This window comes from Protopterus annectens, chromosome 7.part0 (assembly GCF_019279795.1).
Source record: "Protopterus annectens isolate FY-2018-M chromosome 7.part0, PAN1.0, whole genome shotgun sequence".
In the NCBI taxonomy this organism is placed as follows: Eukaryota; Metazoa; Chordata; order Ceratodontiformes; family Protopteridae; genus Protopterus; species Protopterus annectens.
In genome coordinates this window covers 99939147-99961707 of record NC_056739.1, presented here as the reverse complement: position 1 = coordinate 99961707, position 22561 = coordinate 99939147, and the positions used below count along the sequence as shown (strand labels likewise).

At 41.9% G+C, this 22561-nt stretch overlaps 1 protein-coding gene across 1 annotated transcript in view; it reads right to left on the bottom strand.

Annotated features, from left to right (window-relative positions):
• Positions 1–22561, bottom strand: part of LOC122806257 (FYVE, RhoGEF and PH domain-containing protein 2-like) — a 773316-nt gene that overhangs the window by 125017 nt on the left and 625738 nt on the right. Inside the window, exon 13 of the mRNA XM_044076527.1 lies at positions 10711–10845. Within this exon, the coding sequence (XP_043932462.1) occupies positions 10711–10845 (135 nt within the window). The remainder of the gene's footprint in view (positions 1–10710; positions 10846–22561) is intronic.

Here is a 22561-nt window from a genome sequence, read left to right as displayed (position 1 = left end):
AAATTGTGCAAGAGGAGGCACTTAGATTCTCCACAAGAATCTTTAACATCGGATACTGACTTAGATGAGTCAAAAGGGTCCCCAAAATCACCCTCGGAGGATGTCTCCTTTGCTGACATCCTGGAGATCCTGAAGCAGAGAGGTGATTGGCAGGCCCTACCCCCTTCTGAGGATGAGTCGGTTCTGCTGAAGGCATTTGGTGCTCGCCCTTCCTCCTCCTGGGTCACTCCGCCCTTCGACGAGTTAATGGAGTTAATTGCTCGAAGGGCGTGGGAGGCACCTGACACAGTGGAGCCAGTTCCCAGGAAACTAACAAATATATAACTGCCCCTCAGGACAAGTCATACCTTACTAAGGGAGTTCCAGTGGACACTATGGTGGTGGCCGCAGCCACTAAAAAGGAGATGTCCGAATCTTCCTCATCTGTCCATCCCCCCTAACAGAGACTCTAGGACCATGGACAGATATGGGAAGCGCATTTTCAGTTCAGCGACTTTTTCCATGCGATCGCTGAACTACTTGACACACTTCACACGATTACAGAGGGATCTAGTCAAAGAGTTGGGAGATACCCTCCAGGGTAATACAGATGCTACTGTCTCGGATAAGGTTACAGCACAGCTCAATACCCTTACGTCTATTGTGAACTCGTCCATGAGGCTCATCTCGTATGCGGCCGAAGGGTCGAGTAGGGCTGCAGCTTCAGCGATTGCTCTTCGTAGACAATCCTGGATGCGGCTGTGCTCCTTTGCGGAAGCCTTCAAGTCTTCCTTTACTAACGCCCCCTTTGATGGTGCCACTCTTTTTGGCCCCAAAGTAAAGGAGACCCTGACCCGGTGTGAGCAGGAGGGAAAGACTCTGTCTGCTGTCAGAGTCCGTTTTTCCACCCCATCCAGACCGTACCCCAAAGGGCAATGAGGTGGAAAGATGTGGTTTCGTAAACCCCAGGGTTCTTTCCCAGGCACACAGGGTGATGCCCCCCCCCAGAGGCAGAGGAGGGGGCAGAATTGGAAGACGCTGCCCTGGCGGCAGAGGGGGTCCGCAGAACCTAGGTGACAGGGATACCATCCCTGGGAAGCCTTTCCAGCACTCCTGAGAGGAGGCCCGACTGTCCTCCTCTGGAGGCAGTCGGGGGTCGCTTGGCTTTATACCCTCAGGCCTGGCAAAACCTTACTTCAGACAATTGGGTAAAAAGCATTATTACCAGAGGTTACAAAATTCCCTTTTTATTTCCCCCATTACCACAAAAAAGATTCCCAGATGTACCACCCCATCTGCGAGAACCTGCAGCTATAGAAATCTCAAAGCTGCTAGAAAAAGAGTCATCCAGCCAGTCCCGGCGGACCAAAGAGGATCCGGAACTTACTCAAGGTTCTTTTTAGTTCCAAAAAAGACAGGGGACTGGAGGCCAATTCTGGACCTAAGTACTCTCAATACATTTGTGAAGAAAGAAAAGTTCCGGATGGTCACGCTTCAATCGATCCTTCCGTTTTTACAGAAGGACGACTGGATGTGCTCAATAGATCTCAGGGACGCCTACTACCACATCAAAATGGCCAGAGTGTCCAGAGATCACCTGCGCTTCTGGCTGGAAGCCAGCCACTTTCAGTTTTGGGCCCTGCCCTTTGGTCTAACCTCAGCCCCCAGGGTTTTCACCAAATGCATGGCAGTGGTAGCGTCTCACTTGAGACGCCTAGGATTCTGGGTGTTTCCATATCTGGACGACTGGCTCCTTTCTGCCACCACCGAGCGTCAACTGATAAAGGCCAGGGACTATACAATCAGCCTTTGTGTTCAGCTAGGGATTTCGAAAAATTTCGAAAAATCTGCGTTACAGCCCTCGCAGCATATTTCATTTATAGGGGCAGATCTAGATACCCATTCTTTGCTACTAAAACTCCCCTCCACAAGAATAGCTTCCCTGCAAGAACACGTATCTCTCCTGCTATTGTCCAAAAAGTCCCCAGCCAATCTAGTCCTGAAAGTCTTAGGGCTCATGTCAGCTTCCCTCATTGCAGTTCCCATGGGGAGGCTACACATGAGAGTTCTCCAATGGCTGCTGTTCGTACAGTGGTCGTTCCAGCAGTTACCGCTGACACACGAGATTCACATTACGAATACCTGCAAAGCACACCTATCTTGGTGGTTACAGAATCACAACTTCATCAGCGGCCGACCGTTTGTGTTACCCAAACCAACAGCCACAGTGACCACGGACGCTTCCCTGATAGGGTGGGGGGGCATCTTTCAGGGACAAACAGTCCAAGGCGAATGGTCCAGCTTAGAGTACAACCTGCACATAAATGTTCTAGAGATGAGGGCAGTGTTTCTAGCATTGCAACACTTCTCCCCCCTTCTACCTCTAGGGACTATTGCAGTACAGACGGACAATATGTCCGTAGTCTGGTACATAAACAAACAGGGAGGAACCAAGTCTTACCAGTTGTGCAGAGAGGCCATGAGAATTTGGCAATGGGCAGAGTCCACGGGTCACTTTCTAATAGCAACGCACATCCCGGGGTTATCCAACGTCATAGCGGACAGGTTGAGCAGAGCCATCCTGTTACCTCACGAGTGGTCCCTCAATCAGAAAGTAGCGGAAAGGATTTTCCGCAAATGGGGCCAGCCTTGCTGCGATCTGTTTGCGTCTCCAATGAACACCAAATGCAGAAGCTACATTGCTCTTTTACCCCCTCCAGGGGATGTCCCCAGGGATGCTCTGATTCATGATTGGCCCCCGGGTCTCCTATACGCGTTCCCTCCTATACCACTGATCCCGAAATTTCTTCAGAAAGCCAAAGACCAGGAGAGGACTATAATTCTCATTGCCCCATTCTGGCCTCGACAGATTTGGTTCCCCTTTCTTCAAGCCCATCAAATACAGGAGCCCTGGATTCTGGACCCAGTGCCAGATCTGCTGACTCATTCGTCAGGAACTCCTCACCCGTCGCTTCTATCCCTCAAGTTAGCAGCCTGGCTGCTCCGCTTCCCTACTTAGCCAGGTCTGATCTTCGTTCTCCGGTGGTTCAGAACATTCTGGTCGCCTCTCGTAAGGCTTCCACTACTAAGATCTATTCTAGTAAGTGGAAATGTTTCGTCTACTGGGCGACTACACAGCATTTGGATCCTTTAGTAGCCCCCCTAAACAAGATTCTGGAATTCCTGTCCATTCTGTTTCACCAAGGAGCATCTACTGCCACCTTAAGGGTTCAGTTGGCCGCTATTTCCAACTTTCACATAGGAGAAAACGGAGTTCCTATTATGGCTCATAGGCTTTGTAAGGCCTTCATGAAAGGGTCCTTTCATCTCAGACAAACAGTTAGGTCACCTACAGCTCCTTGGAATCTAAATTTACTTTTGTCCCAGTTGATTTTACCACCATTTGAACCAGCTTCTTCCTGTTCCTTAAAGTTCTTGTCCTGGAAAACTCTTTTCCTAGTAGCTATCACTTCAGCCAGACGAGTATCAGAACTCCAGGCACTTTCCATCAAACAGCTGTATTTAATTTTTCACCCTGACAGGGTATCATTACGCACCAACCCTTCCTTTCTCCCTAAGGTCTGTTCGGTTAACAACATTAATCAATCCATTGAGCTCCCTACATTTTTCAAAAACCACTCCAACAAGCTGGAGTATATGTTACACAAATTGGATGTTCATAGACAACTCAGATTCTACCTGGATAGAACTAAGGACCATAGGAAAGCGGACCAACTCTTTATATCCTTTGCGGACAATAAAAAGGGCATGGCAGTGACAAAGCGTGCACTTTCTAAATGGCTAGCTGATTGTATAACCTTCGTGTATTCTGCTTCAAACCAGATTTTTCCCACCAAACCAAAGGGACATTCTACTAGGTCAGTTTCCACATCTCTGGCTCATGCGGCTCGTCTACCATTGGACACTATTTGTGCAGCCGCCACTTGGTCTAAACCGCATACATTCATCACTCATTATAAAGTTGATAAGACTTCCAGGGATAGAGCATCTTTTGGTTCCACTGTGCTCAGGAACGTTCTTCCTTGAGTCACTCAGGGTAAGGAGCTAGGGATGCTACTCATGTGTAAGAACAAACGGCGAGATTGAACACTCTCACATAAAGAAGTTATGTCCTTACCATAACGTTCCATGTGGAGTGTTCATCTCGCCTTTGTTCTTACATCCCCACCCTCCCACTCTCAGGTCTGGAAGAACGTACGGATTAGAAGTCTGGTCTGTTTGTCTCCCACTAGTGGTCTCTCTGTTGTTTCTACTGGCTTGAGCTAGTTTCCACTCCTTATGTATACTTATGTATTCCTTTATTATTGATTACCTTTGTTATTGCTGGATCTGGTATTGTTTGCAAACTAGATCTGAGGTAGAGGCAGAGGGAATTGTGGGAGGTAGGTTGGTCTCGAGCTTCTCCTAGATGCAGAGCTTTGCTAAGCGGCCGACTCGGAGCCGAGGATCAGCTTCGACACCCATGTGTAAGAACAAAGGCGAGATGAACACTCCACATGGAACGTTATGGTAAGGACATAACTTCTTTTTTTTGTAAATCATATTTATTCAAAACTAATTAGAAAAGGTGTTCTCCAAGGATCATGAGTAGGCTCACTGCTATTACACAATAGTATGATCTAACGTTAATATTACCCCACCTGCGGGCCACCATTTTCATAGATGGCAATGTAATACCAACCAGGAGTCCTTGTCATACTTAATAACAGCAGCAACTCCAAAATATTTCTCCATAATCATTACAGGGTTATGCGCAATAGTAACTTCTGCCAGTTTAGTGCATTGGATTAAGGATGTGACCTACTAATGAGCTTCATCCTGTAGTCCTGAGTTTGATTCCCTCACTCTGTGTTTGCCTACAGTGCAGCTCTGTATGACACTTAACCAGACAATGCTGCCAGTCATCCATTAAATGGAGCACAAATCAGCTTGATAACCCTGTTAGCAAAATATATAAATAAAAAAAAAAAATCAGAATTAACGTGCAACAAACAACACAAGGAAATAAGTTAAGCAAGTAAAACAGTCCTCCTACTTATGAATTTATTTATGACTCTTCTGTCTTTGTTGTAATAAATAAAACTACAAGGGCAAACTAAAAAGTGACTTCTTCTTCTTTCGGCTTTTTCCTGGTTAGGGGTTGCCACAGCGGATCACCGTCCGCTCATGATTGACAGTGGAGTTTTACAGTGTTGAGTTGCCAGCCCGGCACCCAACCTTCCACAGAAGGCACACACATGCACGCACTCACACCTAGGGCCAATTTAGTGTGTCCAATCCACCTACAGCATATCTTTGGGATGTGGGAGGAAACCGGAGCACCCGGAGGAAACCCATGCAACCACAGGGAGGACATGCAGACTCCACACAGAAGACACCCCAGCCAAGGATCGAACCGGAGAACCTCTTGCTGTGAGGTGGCAATGTTAACTGCTGCACCACCGTGGCCGCCCCAAACTAAAAAGTGACTATATTATACAAAATTAGATTACTAGAAAACAAGAAGTCAGAGAATGCATCAGTGAAAAGATTATACTGGTTCAAACAGACTACAGTCTGCCCAAATATACTCCAGAGCTCTCATCAGATGTACAACATATACAGACTGCAGTTTATGAACTTTGATTCATCTGTCTAGCTTCTCTGAGAAAATATAACTGCATTAGGCTAGGGAGGGATAATTGTCACTCGAATTAAGAGCAATATTGTTATCCCACATACAGGTATGTAACCTAATCTACAAAGGGGGCAGTCTGCTGTTAATGCATAGCCTGATCCTTGCCTCTCCGACTAACTGAGTTTGGAATATAGTGCTGAACTGTGTGATGGGGCAGCAAAAGACAGTGGTTTGCTTCAGGGTGCATGGAATAGCTGATGGAGGGAAGGTGTAAGGTGTTAGCTGTAACAAATGACATGATGCAGACATACGATCTTCTAGATGAATCATGTTTGTTTGTTCAATGAATGAGTTTGATCCTGATTATCAGTAAAAAAGTAATCAGCTAACACTCTTGGAATAAATTTGGAGGGGATTCTAGTTTTATTCTCTGTGTTGGGCTTTACAGTGGCCTTTGTGGAAACAAGAAATAATTTCTTTCCAACAGCATGATTGTCTTGTAAATTATTTGGTGATGGTGTTACAGATCACTCATTTCTAGATCTTTTGTGGACCACTCACTAAAAAAGTAAACTTTGATTATTGTAACATCTAAGTATTGGACTCAGAAGTTTTCATTCAGTGTTTATTTAATCTGTTAACTGGTTATGTGAACTGGCCCCATGGTCAGCTTTCATCCACTACCTAGGCCACTAGGCATACGCAGATACAAAAGATGTATATCATATTTGGAAATGTTATAGATAAGGTTACAATGACAGCATATAGTAAAAACAGATTTTTAAAGGCATCTTCCTTTTCCAGCGCATATTCCCAGATATGATGATCAGTCTATACACAGGGTAAGAATGGCTCACTTGGAAAAGAAGTGTAAAGCAATACTACAGAAGAAAGAGTTTACTCTTTTCCTTTTGTGAATAGCAAATGTGAGCCACACATGGGTGTTTATGTAATGAGAATAGGCTAAGAGGATGGCAATGAGATTAGAGGTAGCATGTTTCATTGGTATTGTTGCTAGCGATCATTGCTACGTTTGACTAATTACTATGAGAATGCACAATATGGAGCCTGTGTATTATATTATATTATTAAATTATATTATATTTAAAATGTAATGCTTTTATTGTACTTTTTTGTTTAGGACATAACATATTATTATTCAAAAGCTGATTTAGCACTAAGGGGTAGATAGTTTTTTTGGTGTATAAAGCACCCTTAAGTTGACCCCTTCTTGTTTATGATGGTGTTGGATGTGTTTAAAGTGTCTGTATCCTGACTGTGAAATATATAGAGAAGCATTATCCTCACCTTAATACAATGTGATATATACCCAGTAGAAGATTGTCTTTTAGCTGGTCACATTCCAGCTCCTTGTGGGCTAACTGTTTGAAGTGGAGCCTTTGTGCATTGAAATTTAGAAAAGCTTGGACTAACTTTCCTAGTTCCATATATAGTTTTTGGAGTATGTGCAATCTTAAAGTTAGAATATGTAGAAACCAGGGTATGGGGGCATGGACTCCATATCAGAGGTATGTGGCCTAAAAAACATGGTTTTCTGTCTTTTGTTGATCACATGCACAGATATTTGCTAGTGATTGGCTGTGAGTTAGTGGTTCTTGAGCAGATGGCGTTTGCCAGAAGACCACTGCATCACTTCAATACAGTATTTTCCTCAAAATAAAGGAAAATTATGATAAAAAAACAAATATCAGTGCAGGTGATTGGAGCTTTTGTGATGCCCAGCTTATAACACCTCTTTTAGTGAATATGAAGCAGATATTCTCCCTCTCCCAATGCTGTCTTTCTGCTTGCTTCTCCTTGATGCTATTGTGACAAGTCCTCTCAGTCTATAGACATCTGTGACTCAGCAGTGCAAGGTCAAATAGCAAGCCATTAATGCAGTATAACTTAACACCATTTCAACTGCTTTCCCAGGTACCCTGCTGGGTTACAAGTACTTCTGCTGTTTACTCATATCATTTACAAACATGTCTTAAAATATCTGACTCCTAAACATTTGAACAGCTGCCCAATTACTTTTTAGGTTGCCTACTAAATTCTGGATTTGAATATCTAAGGTACAGGGGTGCCATTATAATGAAGCAGAAAATCCTAAAGTTGCAAGCATTTGCCTCTGACATGTTAACTTTTGATTACAGTTAGTTGTGTAACACCCTGAGACATAATTTTCTATAAAGTATGTTGATAACTCTGATAGAGGAAAGTATACAGAATGCTGCAACATTTCTAAGACTCTCCTGGATAGTCATGGATTCCAACAGTGCAGACGTCACCTCTGCAGTACCCAGGCAGAGCCATGGAGTAGAGCAATATGCAGTCTCCCACTTTAGGTAACTCTGGTCTTAACAAAATGGCCACCTCTATGGTGTCCTTTCAGAAACTATGTCACAGTAAACCCAGACAGAAAAAATTGTCTTCAGAACTGCATCTCTCATAGCACTCAGATGATTAAGACAAATTCCTTGATGAGCTGCTACCACCTAATGTAGGATAGTAATGGCAACTTACCTGCCTAGGTATGTTGTGTAACCCTGAACCCACCTTTTTAACCTAATCAGTATTGTGCTAAAAGAGCTGCCACCAGCTAATGTGAGGCACTGCAGTGCCTAACTTGTTCATCACTTGCCTTGGCACAGGATGTTATCATGTGCATCTCTTTACTCATTGCTCTGCTAAGAGAGCTGCCGTCACCTACTGTGACAGCACTGCAGTGGCTACCTCATTAGTCATTTACCTGGGTAGACAGTATAACACTGCAAACACCTCTTTAAACACTGCTATGCCTGGAGAGTTGCCAACACCTAATGTGAGAGTAGTATTGTAGCTAACATATTACTTACCTATCTGAGCATGGGGTGTAACCCTACACACCATCTCTTTAACCACCACTGTGCTGACCATGCTAGAATGTAGTTGTCCATACAGTCTTTGTCAGTAATATTTCACCACCCCCATCAACAACATGTATTACTTCCCTGACTGTGTGCAAACTGTCTCCAAAATCTGGCATGGCATTTTCTGCTATGGAGTTTAAAATAACTAACGGGAACATTCTGTCTGTGGTAAATTCTGACTATGAATATAATAGTAACAGTGTTGCCTGAGAATATGTAGCTGATGACACAGCTTTGGAATTGTGACTATATGATATAAATCCATATACATACATATATATATATATAAAAAAAGTCTTAGGGCTTTTCCCGGTTAGGGGTCGCCACAGCGGAACTCCGGTCTGCTAATGATTGGCAGTAGAGTTTTACGTGCTGGCTTGCTGGGCCTAACACACATCCTTCAATGAAGGAACGCCCATTCACGCATGTCACCACACAGAAGACGATCTAACTGAGAATCGAATGGGCAACGTCTAACTGGGAGACGACAACGCTACCGCAGCACCACCACCGCAGTCACACACACACACACACACACACACACACACACACACACACACATATATATATATGGGTCTATCTTAGTACATCGACATTTCAAAATACCGAAAACGAATTAACCGACACCAAAACATCGAAAGTCATTTAACCGACGCCAGAAGATCGACAGTTCACAAACACGACATCGCATACACCCGACACATCATACCAACAAACAAAACACATCCCCTATCCAACACCCACAAACACAACACAAGCACACCAAAATCCTTACAAACAAACACTAACCCATACATACACAACTATCTACAACCCTAACCCAAACCCTTACCCTAAGGTCCGTCACTATCGCACACTCACCCAACCCGCGCCCTAACCCTAACTCACTTATCCCACCCCTACCCCTACAAAACACCAACATCGCACACTTACCTTACTCGACACTCACCTAACCCGCCTAACCCTAACTCACTTATCCCACCCTACCCCTACAAAACACCAACATCGCACACTTACCTTACTCGCACACTCACCTAACCCGCGCCCTAACCCTAACTCACTTATCCCACCCCTACCCCTACTAAACACCAGCATCGCACACTTACCTTACTCGCACCCTATCGTCCGTCACTACCGCATACTTACATATCCTTTCCCCAGCGCAGCTTCTCAGCGTCGGTGTCTTCCTCCGTCGGTCTTCTGCCTTGTCGATCTTCTGGCGTCGGTAACGTGACTTTCGATATTATGGTGTCGGTGAATCCGTTTTCGGTATTGTGAATTGTCGATGTACTAAGATAGACCCATATATATATATATATATATATAGGAGCTTGCTCTCCTGAAAAAAGCACTTGATTTTGGCTTAGTCTGCTCCAGGGTAATCCTTGGAGCATGCTCAGTGCATGCCGATATTCTGGATGCCAATTGAAGTATATAATATGAGGCAGGTGAGAGGTTAGAGCGAAGGTGAAAGAACTGTAAAAGTGGAAAGCTGTCAAAGAATAAAGCAGAGGAAGAAGCAAACCCTAAATTTATAATGCTGGAAGGAAAATATAAGAACCATATTATACATGAAATTACACAAACTCAGACATTTGTTATCATGAAGGACATGTGATGTTTTAAAAGTTAATGAGTAACAAAATGGGGAACAGGAAGTTGTTAAGGGAAAGGAAGAGGTGCAAGAAAAGTGGTAGTGATTGATAGGAGAAAACCCTTTACCCTTGTCCCTCATGGGTGGGGGGTATGTAAGTGTTCTGTTCATCAGTGGATTATTTCTACCTAAAACAGAAGGGTTAAAAACTTCATGGGAATGTATGGATAGGTTTATAAAGATTCCAATGTACCAATAGCCTAGAAAGTACCTGTGAACCTATAAACATAAGGCTTTTGTTAAATCATGACAGGCATTTCCTAACTGGTATATTTTAATTAGAAATATATAAGATTGTGGTGCTACACAGGAAAACATATTACACTGCTATGATGTAAGTTAGAATGTACTGGTCAGAGAACTGAGAGACAGAGGACATACTGTATAACAGGGAAAAATACTTAAAATACAGGGAAGTAAAAATCCATTGTCACTGTATAGTACAGTCAGAAACATACTGCTCATAGTATTACACTAACAAGTAATGCATTCTTTCTGCTGCTGTAGATATAATTCATACTTACATAGCCACAGGCTCTGCAATGGTGACGTCTTCGGGTAATAGGGTTGAAGTGTTCCTTGCATCGCATGCACATGGTAACCAGGTTGTCCCGGATCCACTGTGGGGCACGTTTCCCTAATTCCTCCTTCTTGTATATCTGAAATGTCATTGTTAAAGTTAACCCATGAGTTATAGATTCAGCACTATTTTTTCAGTAGTAACACAAATGCAATAACATTTACACAAAACATTAAAACCTAGGTTCATGTGCTGTTTGCAAAGTGCTTTGCTGGTTAAATAATACAGTGCAGTAATTATTATTGTGTGTTCAACCATCTGTGAAAGAAAAATTTTGAGAATCTAATATTGGAAACTCTGTTCTGCTGGTATGTGCATGAGTTTATTATCTCTCGCTCCCAAATCCAGCATTTTTGCACACGCTGACATGCTCTGAAGCATCTGTATCCTACACAGTTTTACACTATGACAATGCATGTCAGACTGGGGGAGTGCACCTAGTCCCTGTGCATGCCATTTCTTTCCTCCTATGCTGCCATTTCAGATCTCACTACTGACTCTCAAAGCCTAAGCGCTTATGTTGCTGTCAGACAGTGAGTCAGAACCTGCCCTAGCACTGTCTGTCTTGTAAGCAGAAGCAAGACAAAGTGAAGCACAGCTACAACAGCCACAGGTTCAGCCCAGCCCATCTTGAAGCTTCTGCCATCACTACCCAGTGAATGGAAGCAGTTCAAAGTACCACTAAGAGGATCAAGAGGAGGGGTCCCCACACCACACTCACTTAGCCTGTGCCATAACACCTTCAAAAGCTAAAGAAATGGAAGGCTGAGAAAGATGATGCCCATCTTGGAGGAAAGGCCAAACATGAAGCGGCATTCCAGTTTTTGTGTGTCCCATCCTTACCTTCATCTAGCGAAGGCTCAAGTCGGTAGATATTCTCCACTTTGGTAGGCAACAGGGGACTCAGGAAATGTACTCATCTGGCTCCCATGTTGAGGATTGGGATACTAGGTATACATGCTGTCCATCACCCAGCTGATTGGCTGGGTCATACATACATACAATCATTTCAAGCTCAGGCAATAAAGCCCCTCTACTCTGCCAATATACCAACACAGTTGTTTCCATAATAAGTGTATAGGCTGTTGTTAAAAATATCTAAACTAGAGCTTACTTTAATGTAATTTGGTAGTCTATTCCTTGCATCAGCTGGTCTATCAGAGAACCAATTAGTACACTTCTCATCCCTGTAGAATCTTTTACAAAGGTTGTCTGATGATTCCCTGCTAGTTTTTGATAATCACAAACATTCCCAGAGGTAGTTGTCCCTAAATGCCATATATAAATGAATAAGGTCTGCTCTTAAATATCTGTATGAGACATTGTTCAAGTTCAGATATTTTAGTCTTTCATAACTTAAATATTCACATCCATGGATGCCCTTGGTATATTCCACTGTACTTTTTCCAGTTTACCCACGTTTTTCTTATATGGTTTCCATATTGTTATTCCATACTCAAGTTCAGGTCTAATATAACTAACAAACAACAAATTTGTAATTTCTAATTTCCTAGACTTTATAAATCTTTTTATACAACCTATACTTCTCTAACTATAAATCATCAATTGGTTGATACAATTAGAAAAACTCAAAGCTGGATCTACCCATATACCAGGTCCTTAAACGAATACACACTTTCAATCACTGATTGCTGTGTTAAGTATCCACCTTCCAGTTTATGTCTCCCAAATCTCATATGCTTAGTTTCTGAAGTATTTATTGGTATATTATTCTCCTGGGCCCAAATGGCCAATTTAGTCAAGTTTTTTTGCAGACATGCCCTATCTGTTACACATGTAATCAGTTTACCCATTTTCAAGTCACTTGCATATGGAATGTAGAACGTATCAGATGAAAAAAATAGATCTGAAAGATTCAGTCTAAACAAATATTAGCCTAGGATAGAACCCTGTGAGACACCCTGACTGCAACCTTATTTCTCGTGTCCAGTTGCTGTAGGGTTCATAGGTTCATAGGTTCACAGGTTTATACTAGGCTAACTGCCCTAGGGCATTTATAAGCCTAGCCCAAAGTTATGTGGCTTACGCCGCCCCTTATGTTAGAAATACTGTGCCCATTAGTTTGTTGTGCCTCTGTCCAGTAGTGACACAGAGATAATTCCCGGGGTAAACCTACGATCTCCCATCCACCGGTCAAGATTTCTCTTGAACAGAGCCAGCGAGGTGCTCTGCCTCACATGGACCGGGATTTTATTCCACAGCATGGGGAGTCTCTGGGTGATAAATCTATCCCTCCAGCACGTCCTATTTATATCCGTGCTAAGGTTTAAGTCTCTTGCTCTAGTGGTTTTGGTGGATTTGGATTTTTTGAGGTGGAGCATGTCCATTAATTCCGGGTTGGTTATGGCTTTGTATGTCAGTCACAGGTCACCTCTGAGCAGACGGTATGCAACTGAATAGAGTTGGAGTTTCTTCAGTCTGGCAGCATATGACAGGTTTTGGAGTCCCTTTATCCTTTTGGTGAGGAACTTTTGGGGTCTCTCTAATTGCTGCAGGTGTCGGGTGAGATACATCCCAAATGGGGCATTGTACTCGATCATTGGTCTGATAAGTGAAGAGTACAGGGGAACAATGACCTCACTTGATCTGGATGTGAATCCCTTCATGATCAGGTGGGCAATGTAGAAGGTCTTTCGAACCACTTTAGCAACGTGAGCGTCAAACAAGAGGCCACTGTCAACCTGGGTCCCCAGGTCCCTGATAACCTCTTCTGTGCTTAGTGGGTTGCCACCTATATGGTAGCTTGGGGTTACCTTGTTTTTCCCGAAGGGTATGACTATACACTTTTTTGCGTTTAACTTCAGGCCATGGCTCTGGCACCAGCTATCAGTTTCCGTGAGACCCCTCTGAAGGATGTCTGTGTCTGATGTACTATCCACTATGGCACCCAGTTTGCAGTCATCCGCAAACTTTGTCAGCCATAGTCCTCCTATGTTTGCCTGTACTTCTGAGAAGTAGATGCCGAACAATAGGGGCCAAGGACTGAGCCCTGTGGGACTCCACTTGTAACTGGCTTGGAGTCTGACATGGCTCCAGCAACTCTAACCCTGTGGGTTCTGTCCTTTAGCCAGTTTGCAACCCATCTTGTGACATATGGGTTTACATTTAAGCTGGTAAGTTTCTCTATAATACCCGAGTGGGGTATTGTGTCGAAAGCTTTTGCAAGGTCAAGGTAGGCTGTATGGACTGCCTTTCCCTCATCAATGGCCTTGGTGACTGTTTCGAAGAAGTCGACCAAGTTCAAAAGGCAAGATCTGCCCTTGACAAAGCCAAACTGGGTTGGGTCCAAGGCCTGCAAGTCCCCTATGTCCTTGTTTATGAGTTCCATTATGATCCTCTCCATAGCTTTGCAGACCAGGCTTGTTAAGCTTATGGGGCGGTAATTACCAGGGTCCGTAGAGGCACCGCCTTTGTGGAGTGGGGCCACAGTTGCCGTACGCCACTCCTTGGGCACATATCCTGTGGTGCGGCTAAGATTAAACAGCTGCCTTATGTGCGGGTTTAGTTCTTCATTGAGTTCATGTAGCACACAGCCGGGGACCCCATCCGGTCCCATTGATGCTGTGTTTTTAGCTTTAGAGAGCAGCTTTCACCTGCGCATTTGAGATGTCTGGGAGGCTACTCTCAGTTGGGATAGTTATCTCTCCTTTTGGGGGGGAGAGGGGGTTGAAGTTTGCGCTGAACCTGTCTGCCAGTATGTTGGCAATGTCTGTGGGTTCAGTGATTTTTGTATCATTTTGGACTAATTCTGAGCATATCTGGGAGTTTCCACCCAGGTTTCTGACATAGCTGAAGAAGGCCTTATGATTGTCTTTTGAATCTATGGCAATTTTTCTCTCAAAGTTGGCCTTGGATGATTTTATGAGGGATCGTAGTTTCTTGCTAGTGCTGATCAAAGATGCCTTCCCTTTTTGGGATTTTGCTCTATCATGTAATAGCTTTCTCCTCTTATTGTAAAGTTTGTTTATGGCTGGGGTCCACCAGACTGGACGTTTGCCCTTGGTGGAAAGAGTCTTGGTTTTATTTGGGATTGCCTGATCCATGCAGTCCTGAAGGTGTTCATAGAAGGCATTTGTAAGGGCTTCCGCAGCTTGGGTTGTGGTTTCCATTGGCTCAGGGGCCTTGAAGGATACCACACCTGTCCTGAGTAGTGTGAAGTTTGCTTTAGAGAAGTTCTTCACTGTGGTCTTTTTTGTTTGGGGTGGGGGCGGGATGTGGATTTCTAGTGAGATTAGTTTATGATCTGATCTCACCAATGAGGGATATACTTCCGGTGTGGAGCTTGCCATGTCCTATCTGTAAGCTATGTAAATATCCATCTTATCAAGAGTACATCAATGCCTAGTTATTTTAATTTATTGATCAGTTTTTTGTGTATGACCATATCAAATGCTGAAGTTAAATCTACATAAATTACATCACAGCACAATCTTTCATTAACAGCTGTTGCACATAAACAAGGTCTTCATCTCCATGCACAAGGTACAAAGTTTGAGCATGACCAAATGCCTATTTAGAGTTTTCCTGTTCTCCCAGTGTCTATGTGAAGGTTCCTCCCACCTCCGAAAAAAATGCTGAGTGTTTCCATCTCAGAACTCACCAATGAATGGAGCTGTGGGCAGCAGCACAGACTTTACATGGTGCCCTATAGGGGGAAGAGTTGTATAAACCAAGAGCTTTGGGCATCTAATGTGGTGCACAGTATCCTCATGATAGGAGATCATGGATCATAGACTGTGCACCGTGTCAAGGCTAGCCACTCGACAGCATAAAATATGACTGCAGGCGATTCAGTCGTATTGACTAATATAAACAAATGAACATTGGTATTTGCCAATGATAAGTGAATTGAAGACCTTGCCTACTCTGACCTATGCCAGGGACCCAAGCTAATGGTGGGAGGGGTGTATGTTCCCCTACTGGGTATTGTGTGCCTGCCATAAAGCCTGGGTCAATAAGATACTGTCTGGCCGGTGTCCAGTTGCCCAGCTTTGTTTACCTGGGATAGCTCTGTTGAGCGAAAGCTGGAGGTAAAACTAATCAATCTGCTAAACATGGACTAAGAATTGCTATACTCAGTGCAGGTTTATTGACAGGGCTCAGCTTGGAAGTGGGTGCATAATGGTAAGGAGGAGCCTGGACATCCTATGTATCCAGGAGATAATATGGAAGGGCAGTGCAGCAAAGCCACTTGGCGTGGGATCCACAGTCTACTACTCAGGAGCAGGACAGACTAGAAATGGTGTCAGAATTGTGGTGAGGGAGAGGCTTCAGTAGATGGTGAGGGATATAATCAGAATTACTGATAGACTCATGGCAATCAGACTCCAGCCTAATGATAGGGCAGTATACATAATCTCAGCAGGGTTGTGATAGTGAGGAAAATAATGCATTCAGCAGTTGCAAGACCTACTAGGCAACATGAATTGGTGGTAATAATGTGTGACTTGAATGCACATATCAGGACAGACAGAACATTATAGAAGGGCTGCCTGGGTCTGCATAGGTGGAGCAACAGGAATAAAGAAGAAGAGGCCACTCTAGACTTCTGTTTGGCAAATGGTTTGATAGTAGCCAACACATGGTTCAAAAAGAGAGACAGTCATAGGATTACATACAACAGTGGCCATCATGCAACTCAGGAAAACTTCCTCCTAGTAAGGAAAGGACACTGGGGTAGAATCAGTGATTGCCAAGCTATCCCCAGTGAAACAGTTGGCTGGCACCCAGCATAAGCATTGCTTGCAGCTGATTGGTTGCCACAATCAGCTGCAAGCAGTGGTCAGAGAAAGCTTTAAGGTCAACAGGGACCAGGCCGAAGACCTGGAAGTTGACTGAAGAGAAACCACAATACGTCAAGGAATTACTAAGGGCTCTAGCACCTCAACAGCAAGAGGAAATAGGTGGAGTTGAAGAAGAATAGCTACACCCTAAAACAGCATGAGTGAGGACCACATAACTGATATGTGGCAGAATCAGGTATGGAAATAAGGTAAATAAGGAAAGCTGGTGGGGGAATGCAGAAGTCCAGGAAGTCATCAAAAGAAAGAAGAAGTGCAGGAAAAAAGTGGGAGATAGAAACAAAATGGACCAGGATAGGAAGGAATACTAGTTGGCTAACAAAGGAGTTGCGATAGCAAAGAACAGGGCATCAGAGACATTATACCATCCTCTGGAAAGTAAGTCAGTAGATGGCACAAAGAAACTATATCAAGTTGCAAGGCAAAGATAGAAAGATATGGAAGATAGATTGACACCCTTCATAAGGGATGTCAGCAACAACCAGTCCACAGGACATCAAAGGTGAATGGAAGGAGTACTACCAGCAGCTTCTGAATGAAGAAAATTCCACAGAAGCCCTACTGCCCCAGACACAGCCTATGATGAGAGAAGAGGAGGAGCCCACCATAGAAGAAGTAAAAACAACACAAAGTAAAAGGAAGTCAGGGAAAGCAGCAGGCTAATATGAGGTCACAACAGATATGATAAAGATACTGGGTGACAGAGGGGAGAAATGGTTCCTGAGGATACTCACAGCAGTGTGCAGAGAAAACCATATCGCATATGATGGGAGAATAAGCATACTAGTGCTAATGTTCAAGAACAAAGGTGAAATTCACAAATGTGGGCAGTACTGAGGTATCAAACTCCTAACACATTGCATGAAACTTCTGGAGACTGTGATTGATAAATGAATACTCAGAGTAGTAGAAAGAAAGATGGGAGTTTCAATTCAGATCAGGATACAGCATAACCAATCTAATGTTTGCATGGAGACAGATAACTGAGAAGAAGTTAGGGATGAGGAAACAGTCCAACTGGGCATTCGTAGACTTGGAGAAAGCATATGCCAAGGTCCCAGGATAGCTGATTTGGGCAGTCCTGCAGTGGCTCACAGTCCCAGAAACATTGGCAGAATTAGTGTAAGCTATGTACAAGGACCCATTGATTCAAGCACAAACAGTGTTCATTCTTACAGAGGGGTTCCCAGTGGGAGTGGGTGTGCACCAGGGTTCAGCTCTGAGTCCATTGCTTTTCATACAGGTTATGGACTACATTAGTAAACAGGATGGAGGGGACAGATCAACAAAGTTGCTGTATGTAGATGATGTGGCATTACAGGTGGACTCTGAACAAGAACTTCAGCAAAGGATAGGGGAATGGAATGCAACACTGAAGGCACATGGGATGAAACTGAGTACAGATAAGACAGCTGTCATGGCAGCAAATTGTGGTGTTCAGAAGAAGTTGAGAATTGCAATAGAAGGAAAAATAGTGAAACAGGTTAACAGCTTCAAGTATCTAGGAGGGTGGATGAGGAAATCAGAAGTCTAAATGAGGAGGTCAAAGCTAGAATCAGAAGGGCTCACAAAGTGTCACGTATAGTACATGAAAGACGCATGCTAAAGAAGCTGAAAAGTAAGGTGTACAAAACCTTAGTGTGACTGGTACTACTGTATGGCATGGATACCCGGGCAGTAAATTAGAGTAGCTGAGAAAGCTAGAGGTAATGGAGAAGAAGTGTTGGGCAGTAGGATGCACACTGTGGGGCAGACAAAGAAATGAGGACATAAGTGCAGAAGCCGAAGTAGCTCCTATTGCAGAAAAGGTCAAAGAGAACAGATTAGAGTGGTTCGGACACATGTGCAGAAAAGCAGAAGACAATCTAGTGAAGAAGATTTGGGACAGACAGGAAGAAGGCAAGAGGAAACTAGGGCATCCAGGAAAGAGGTGGATGGACTGAGTGAGAGAAGACCTGTGACAGTCAAGCATTAGTGTCAAAGAAGAGAGGAGAGTGGCATTGCATAAAGGGAGATGGCGACAGTTGATACAACACCCTGACCCCTTGTAGAAAATGGGAGAAAGGGAGTTGATGATGATAATGAGCTATTATTGTTACAGAACATAGCGTTACAAGTGGTAATGCATCTATTTTCAACATATGCATGCTGATTTATGATTTCAAGTCCCAACCTTTCTTACTCTTGCAATTATTTATCCAATAAAATCGTCTCCATTATTTTCCATAACATGAAAGTAAACTTATAGGTCTCTATGACTCTGGGGTTGTCCTACTTCTCTTTCCCTTAAAGACAGGTTTAAGAAGTGCATGTCTCCAGTCATGAGGAATCTCTCCACATGTGTATGACCTTGTAAATAACAGATATAATGGTACTTTAAAATCATGCTAAAGTGTTCTCAGGTAATTATTACTAATTTTGTCTCCTCCATGTACTTAGTTTGGATCCAGTTTGCATAGTTATTTTTCAATATAATCTAACTTGATTTCAGTATCTGAAGTTACCTGGACAATTTATCACCCCCTTCGTGTAGCCAAACTGCTTTCCATAAAATTTTGTAAAAATATCTATAGTCTGTTGTGTCTGTGAATAAATGTTAAAATCTATATACAGTTTATCAGTTTGTAAGCATTTACTTATTTCACATTATATATGTATAAAATGTTTTCCTATTATACTCGATATCTTTATATAAATGTTCTTCAGATTTTCTTGATCTTGTCTCACACTGTGTTTAATGTACCTGTCTAGCTTGTTTATTTCAGTTTTCAAAGTCAAACTTCAACCTCTTTTCCATTTCTTATACTTTTTGAATCTCATCTTAATCAAGTATTTTGTTCTTAGGGGAATATATCCTCCTGATTTTGTGTTCCTAGATCCTGATGTTAAACTCTTATTTTTTTGCATTCAAACAATTTCTCTTTCAAAACTTTTCCATTCCTTCTGCAGTTTTTCCATTGAATGAATTTTACATAGTGACTGTTCTGCTTCCATATAATCTGTTACTAATATTCTGTGCATTGGTTTAGATTTCATATTGAGAAAATTATCTAGCAAGAAAGTAACCTATATAACCCCATGATCACTGCACATCAACAGTGGTAAAACTTGAAATGAAGTTAATTTCTTTAGAAACACAAACAATGTCTAGTATAGTCCATTCCCTGGAAGGTTTTTTTTTTTTTTTACAATTTGAAGCAATTGTTTCTGAACATATGTTGTAAATAATTTGTTACTAATGTTGTTGAATCAATATTATTCCAGTCTGTTTCTGGTAAATTTAAGTCCCCAGGCACTATTATCCCCCCACCTGTGTATCATGCAAGAATTGTATGAATTTTTCTAGGTCATCACCATTTGACTTTGGTGATCTGTACACTCCATCAACTGTTACATGTTCCAGGGTTGTCTTTTTTGTCACAGTTACACAGACTTCAGCATTGGTGTTACCAATGAACATGTAATAATCACAAGTTAAAAATAACTAACTTTAATCCCTATCATAACACCTCCACCTGATATTTTGATAGATTATCTGTTACAGTAAAAACATTTATAACCTGACAGAAATGGCTTCCAATCATTATTCTTTAACCATGTTTCACAAACAATGATTAATATTGTGGGAACTTAGCAAATTTTCCAATTTAAAAAAAAAAAACTTTACTATTAATGCTCCAGCATTAACAACCATCAGAGATGCATCAGCTGTTGCTATCTTCTTCTTCTTCTTTTGGCTGCTCCCGTTAGGGGTCACCACAGCAGATCAACTGTTTCTATTTCTTCCTGTCCTCTGCATCTTGCTCTGTCACACCAACCACCTGCATGTCCTCTCTCACCACATCCATAAACCTTATCTTAGGCCTCCCTCTTTGTTGTTATCTGTGAACTGTTAAATTTTCAGATTGGCAAAAATCCTGCCTTATTTTTGTCAAATACTGTAAAATATATGCTGCAAAAATTCTCTTCCCTGATCTTGACAAGTACACTTCATCCTGTCTAAACATGTGTGCCCAGAATTAGGTTCAGATGCTCTACACATTTCCATTTTTTAAAATGTGACATTTTTTCATGTAGGCATTTACCCAGAAAATGTTTTCATTCACTGTGACCTGACTCTCCTTTCTATATGTGATTTATGAAAAATAGATCCTAGCACCTGTACAAGCTATGCTGTCTAAGAGGGGTGTAAGTTCCCTAATAACAGTCAGAGAGTCCTTGTGAATGAGATCATTTGTACCAACATGAATACACAGGTCCATACTTCCTTACATTAAGGCATTCTAAGATATTTCTCACATCCTCTATTTTTGCTGTTGGCAAGCATAAACAATACTTGACATTCATTATCTTTTCTGCAAATGTAAATATCAGTTCCTCTAATAACTGAATCTCCAATTACAAGAATATCGTTTCTGACCAGATCTGAAGAATCTTCAACTTCTAATTCAATAATATCTTTTTTATCAATTGTCAGAAAGGAATGATCTTTATCACCATTAGTCTTATTAATCCCTCTGTTTTCATTGCTTATTAAACTTGCAAGCATATATTTCTCATCCAGCTGCCTTTGCACATCCACAACTTGAGTCATTTTGTCAACCTCTGTCTTTCTCTTTTTCTTACAGTAATGTTCTGCAATCCTTCTACGGTCAGTTTTGATGTCTTCCTTTTCACCTGCCCCTTGCCTCTTTTTCGTACTTTTTATTTTGGAAAAATTATGCATTTTTCTACACAGTGAAAATTTTCTGGTAGAAAAATGTTATTATTCCCTGTAATGTGTGTGTTACATAAGGAAAGCAGTGTCCTTTTTAAGTATGTATTGTCTGGTCTGTGCTTTATAGAGATTAATTTCTTCCTTGCTATTTGTTGTGAACGTCTTCCCGTCTTTCTTTTTTATATTCTTCTATATGCTATAAATCTTCAGAGATTGCTAAATACTTGTATCCATAATTCCAAACTTGCCAATGGTATTATCTTGTTCAAAAGGGGGTTGAATGATTTTTGCTGATGCTGGACATATTCTTTCCTAAATGTGTGTTACATTTGTTGTTTGCCTAATATTATTTTTCAAATCAATTCAATTGATTATATATGTAATAACAGTTCTCCAAGCTCTGCCAGTAGCACAAGTACAATCATCATCAGTAAGTCCAGAATTTCTTCTGATAATGATAATTAAATTATCCAACTTTTGATATGAAAAACACAGATAATTAATGTTATCAAGTAACCAAAAAATGACTTCCTCAGAACCGCAAAGGTCAAAGATTTCTTGTAATGTTTATGGCATTTTATTCACATTTTAAATACTAAAACACACTAGGTGGATAGAATGCCATTTATATTACAAGAAATGTTTGACCTTTGCGGTTCTAAGGAAGTCCTGGATATAAGGCAACAAAAGTGATCAGCCAGCATGGTCCTGTAATTTTACATAATAAAAGTTAATGCAAGTCAGCTGACTTGATGAATTTTCCAGTCTTTTTTCTGGTTGCTTACTGAGGATTTATACTTGGTTGGGACCTTAAGACTTGACTGTTTATACAGGTTATTTAGTGTTATCAAGTGTTACCTTTAAATATACATAGTATTTAGTACACTGTACAAGATACTTGTGCTTTAGCAAATCGATAATGGTATACTCATTTAAAAAAATCCATTTTCAGTTGCAAATTAATAAAGAAGTCTAAAAGAAAAAGATGATCAAAATCAGTTACCACATAATTCACAGGGATTTTAAATAAACTTCTAGGAGAAAAATCACACAAACAATATACAATTAAATATTAAATTAAATAGAAATAAGTCATTGCTTCGATGGTACCAGTTGTGGAAGTCACACAAAAGTTGGAATTCCTTTACCTCACAGTATCTTCTGCTCACTATTGCTTGCAGTTGCAGCTCTTTTTAACAGGAAAGACCAATAAATTAGAAACCAATACTCTGGTAAGTCTTCTTGCCTATAAGCTA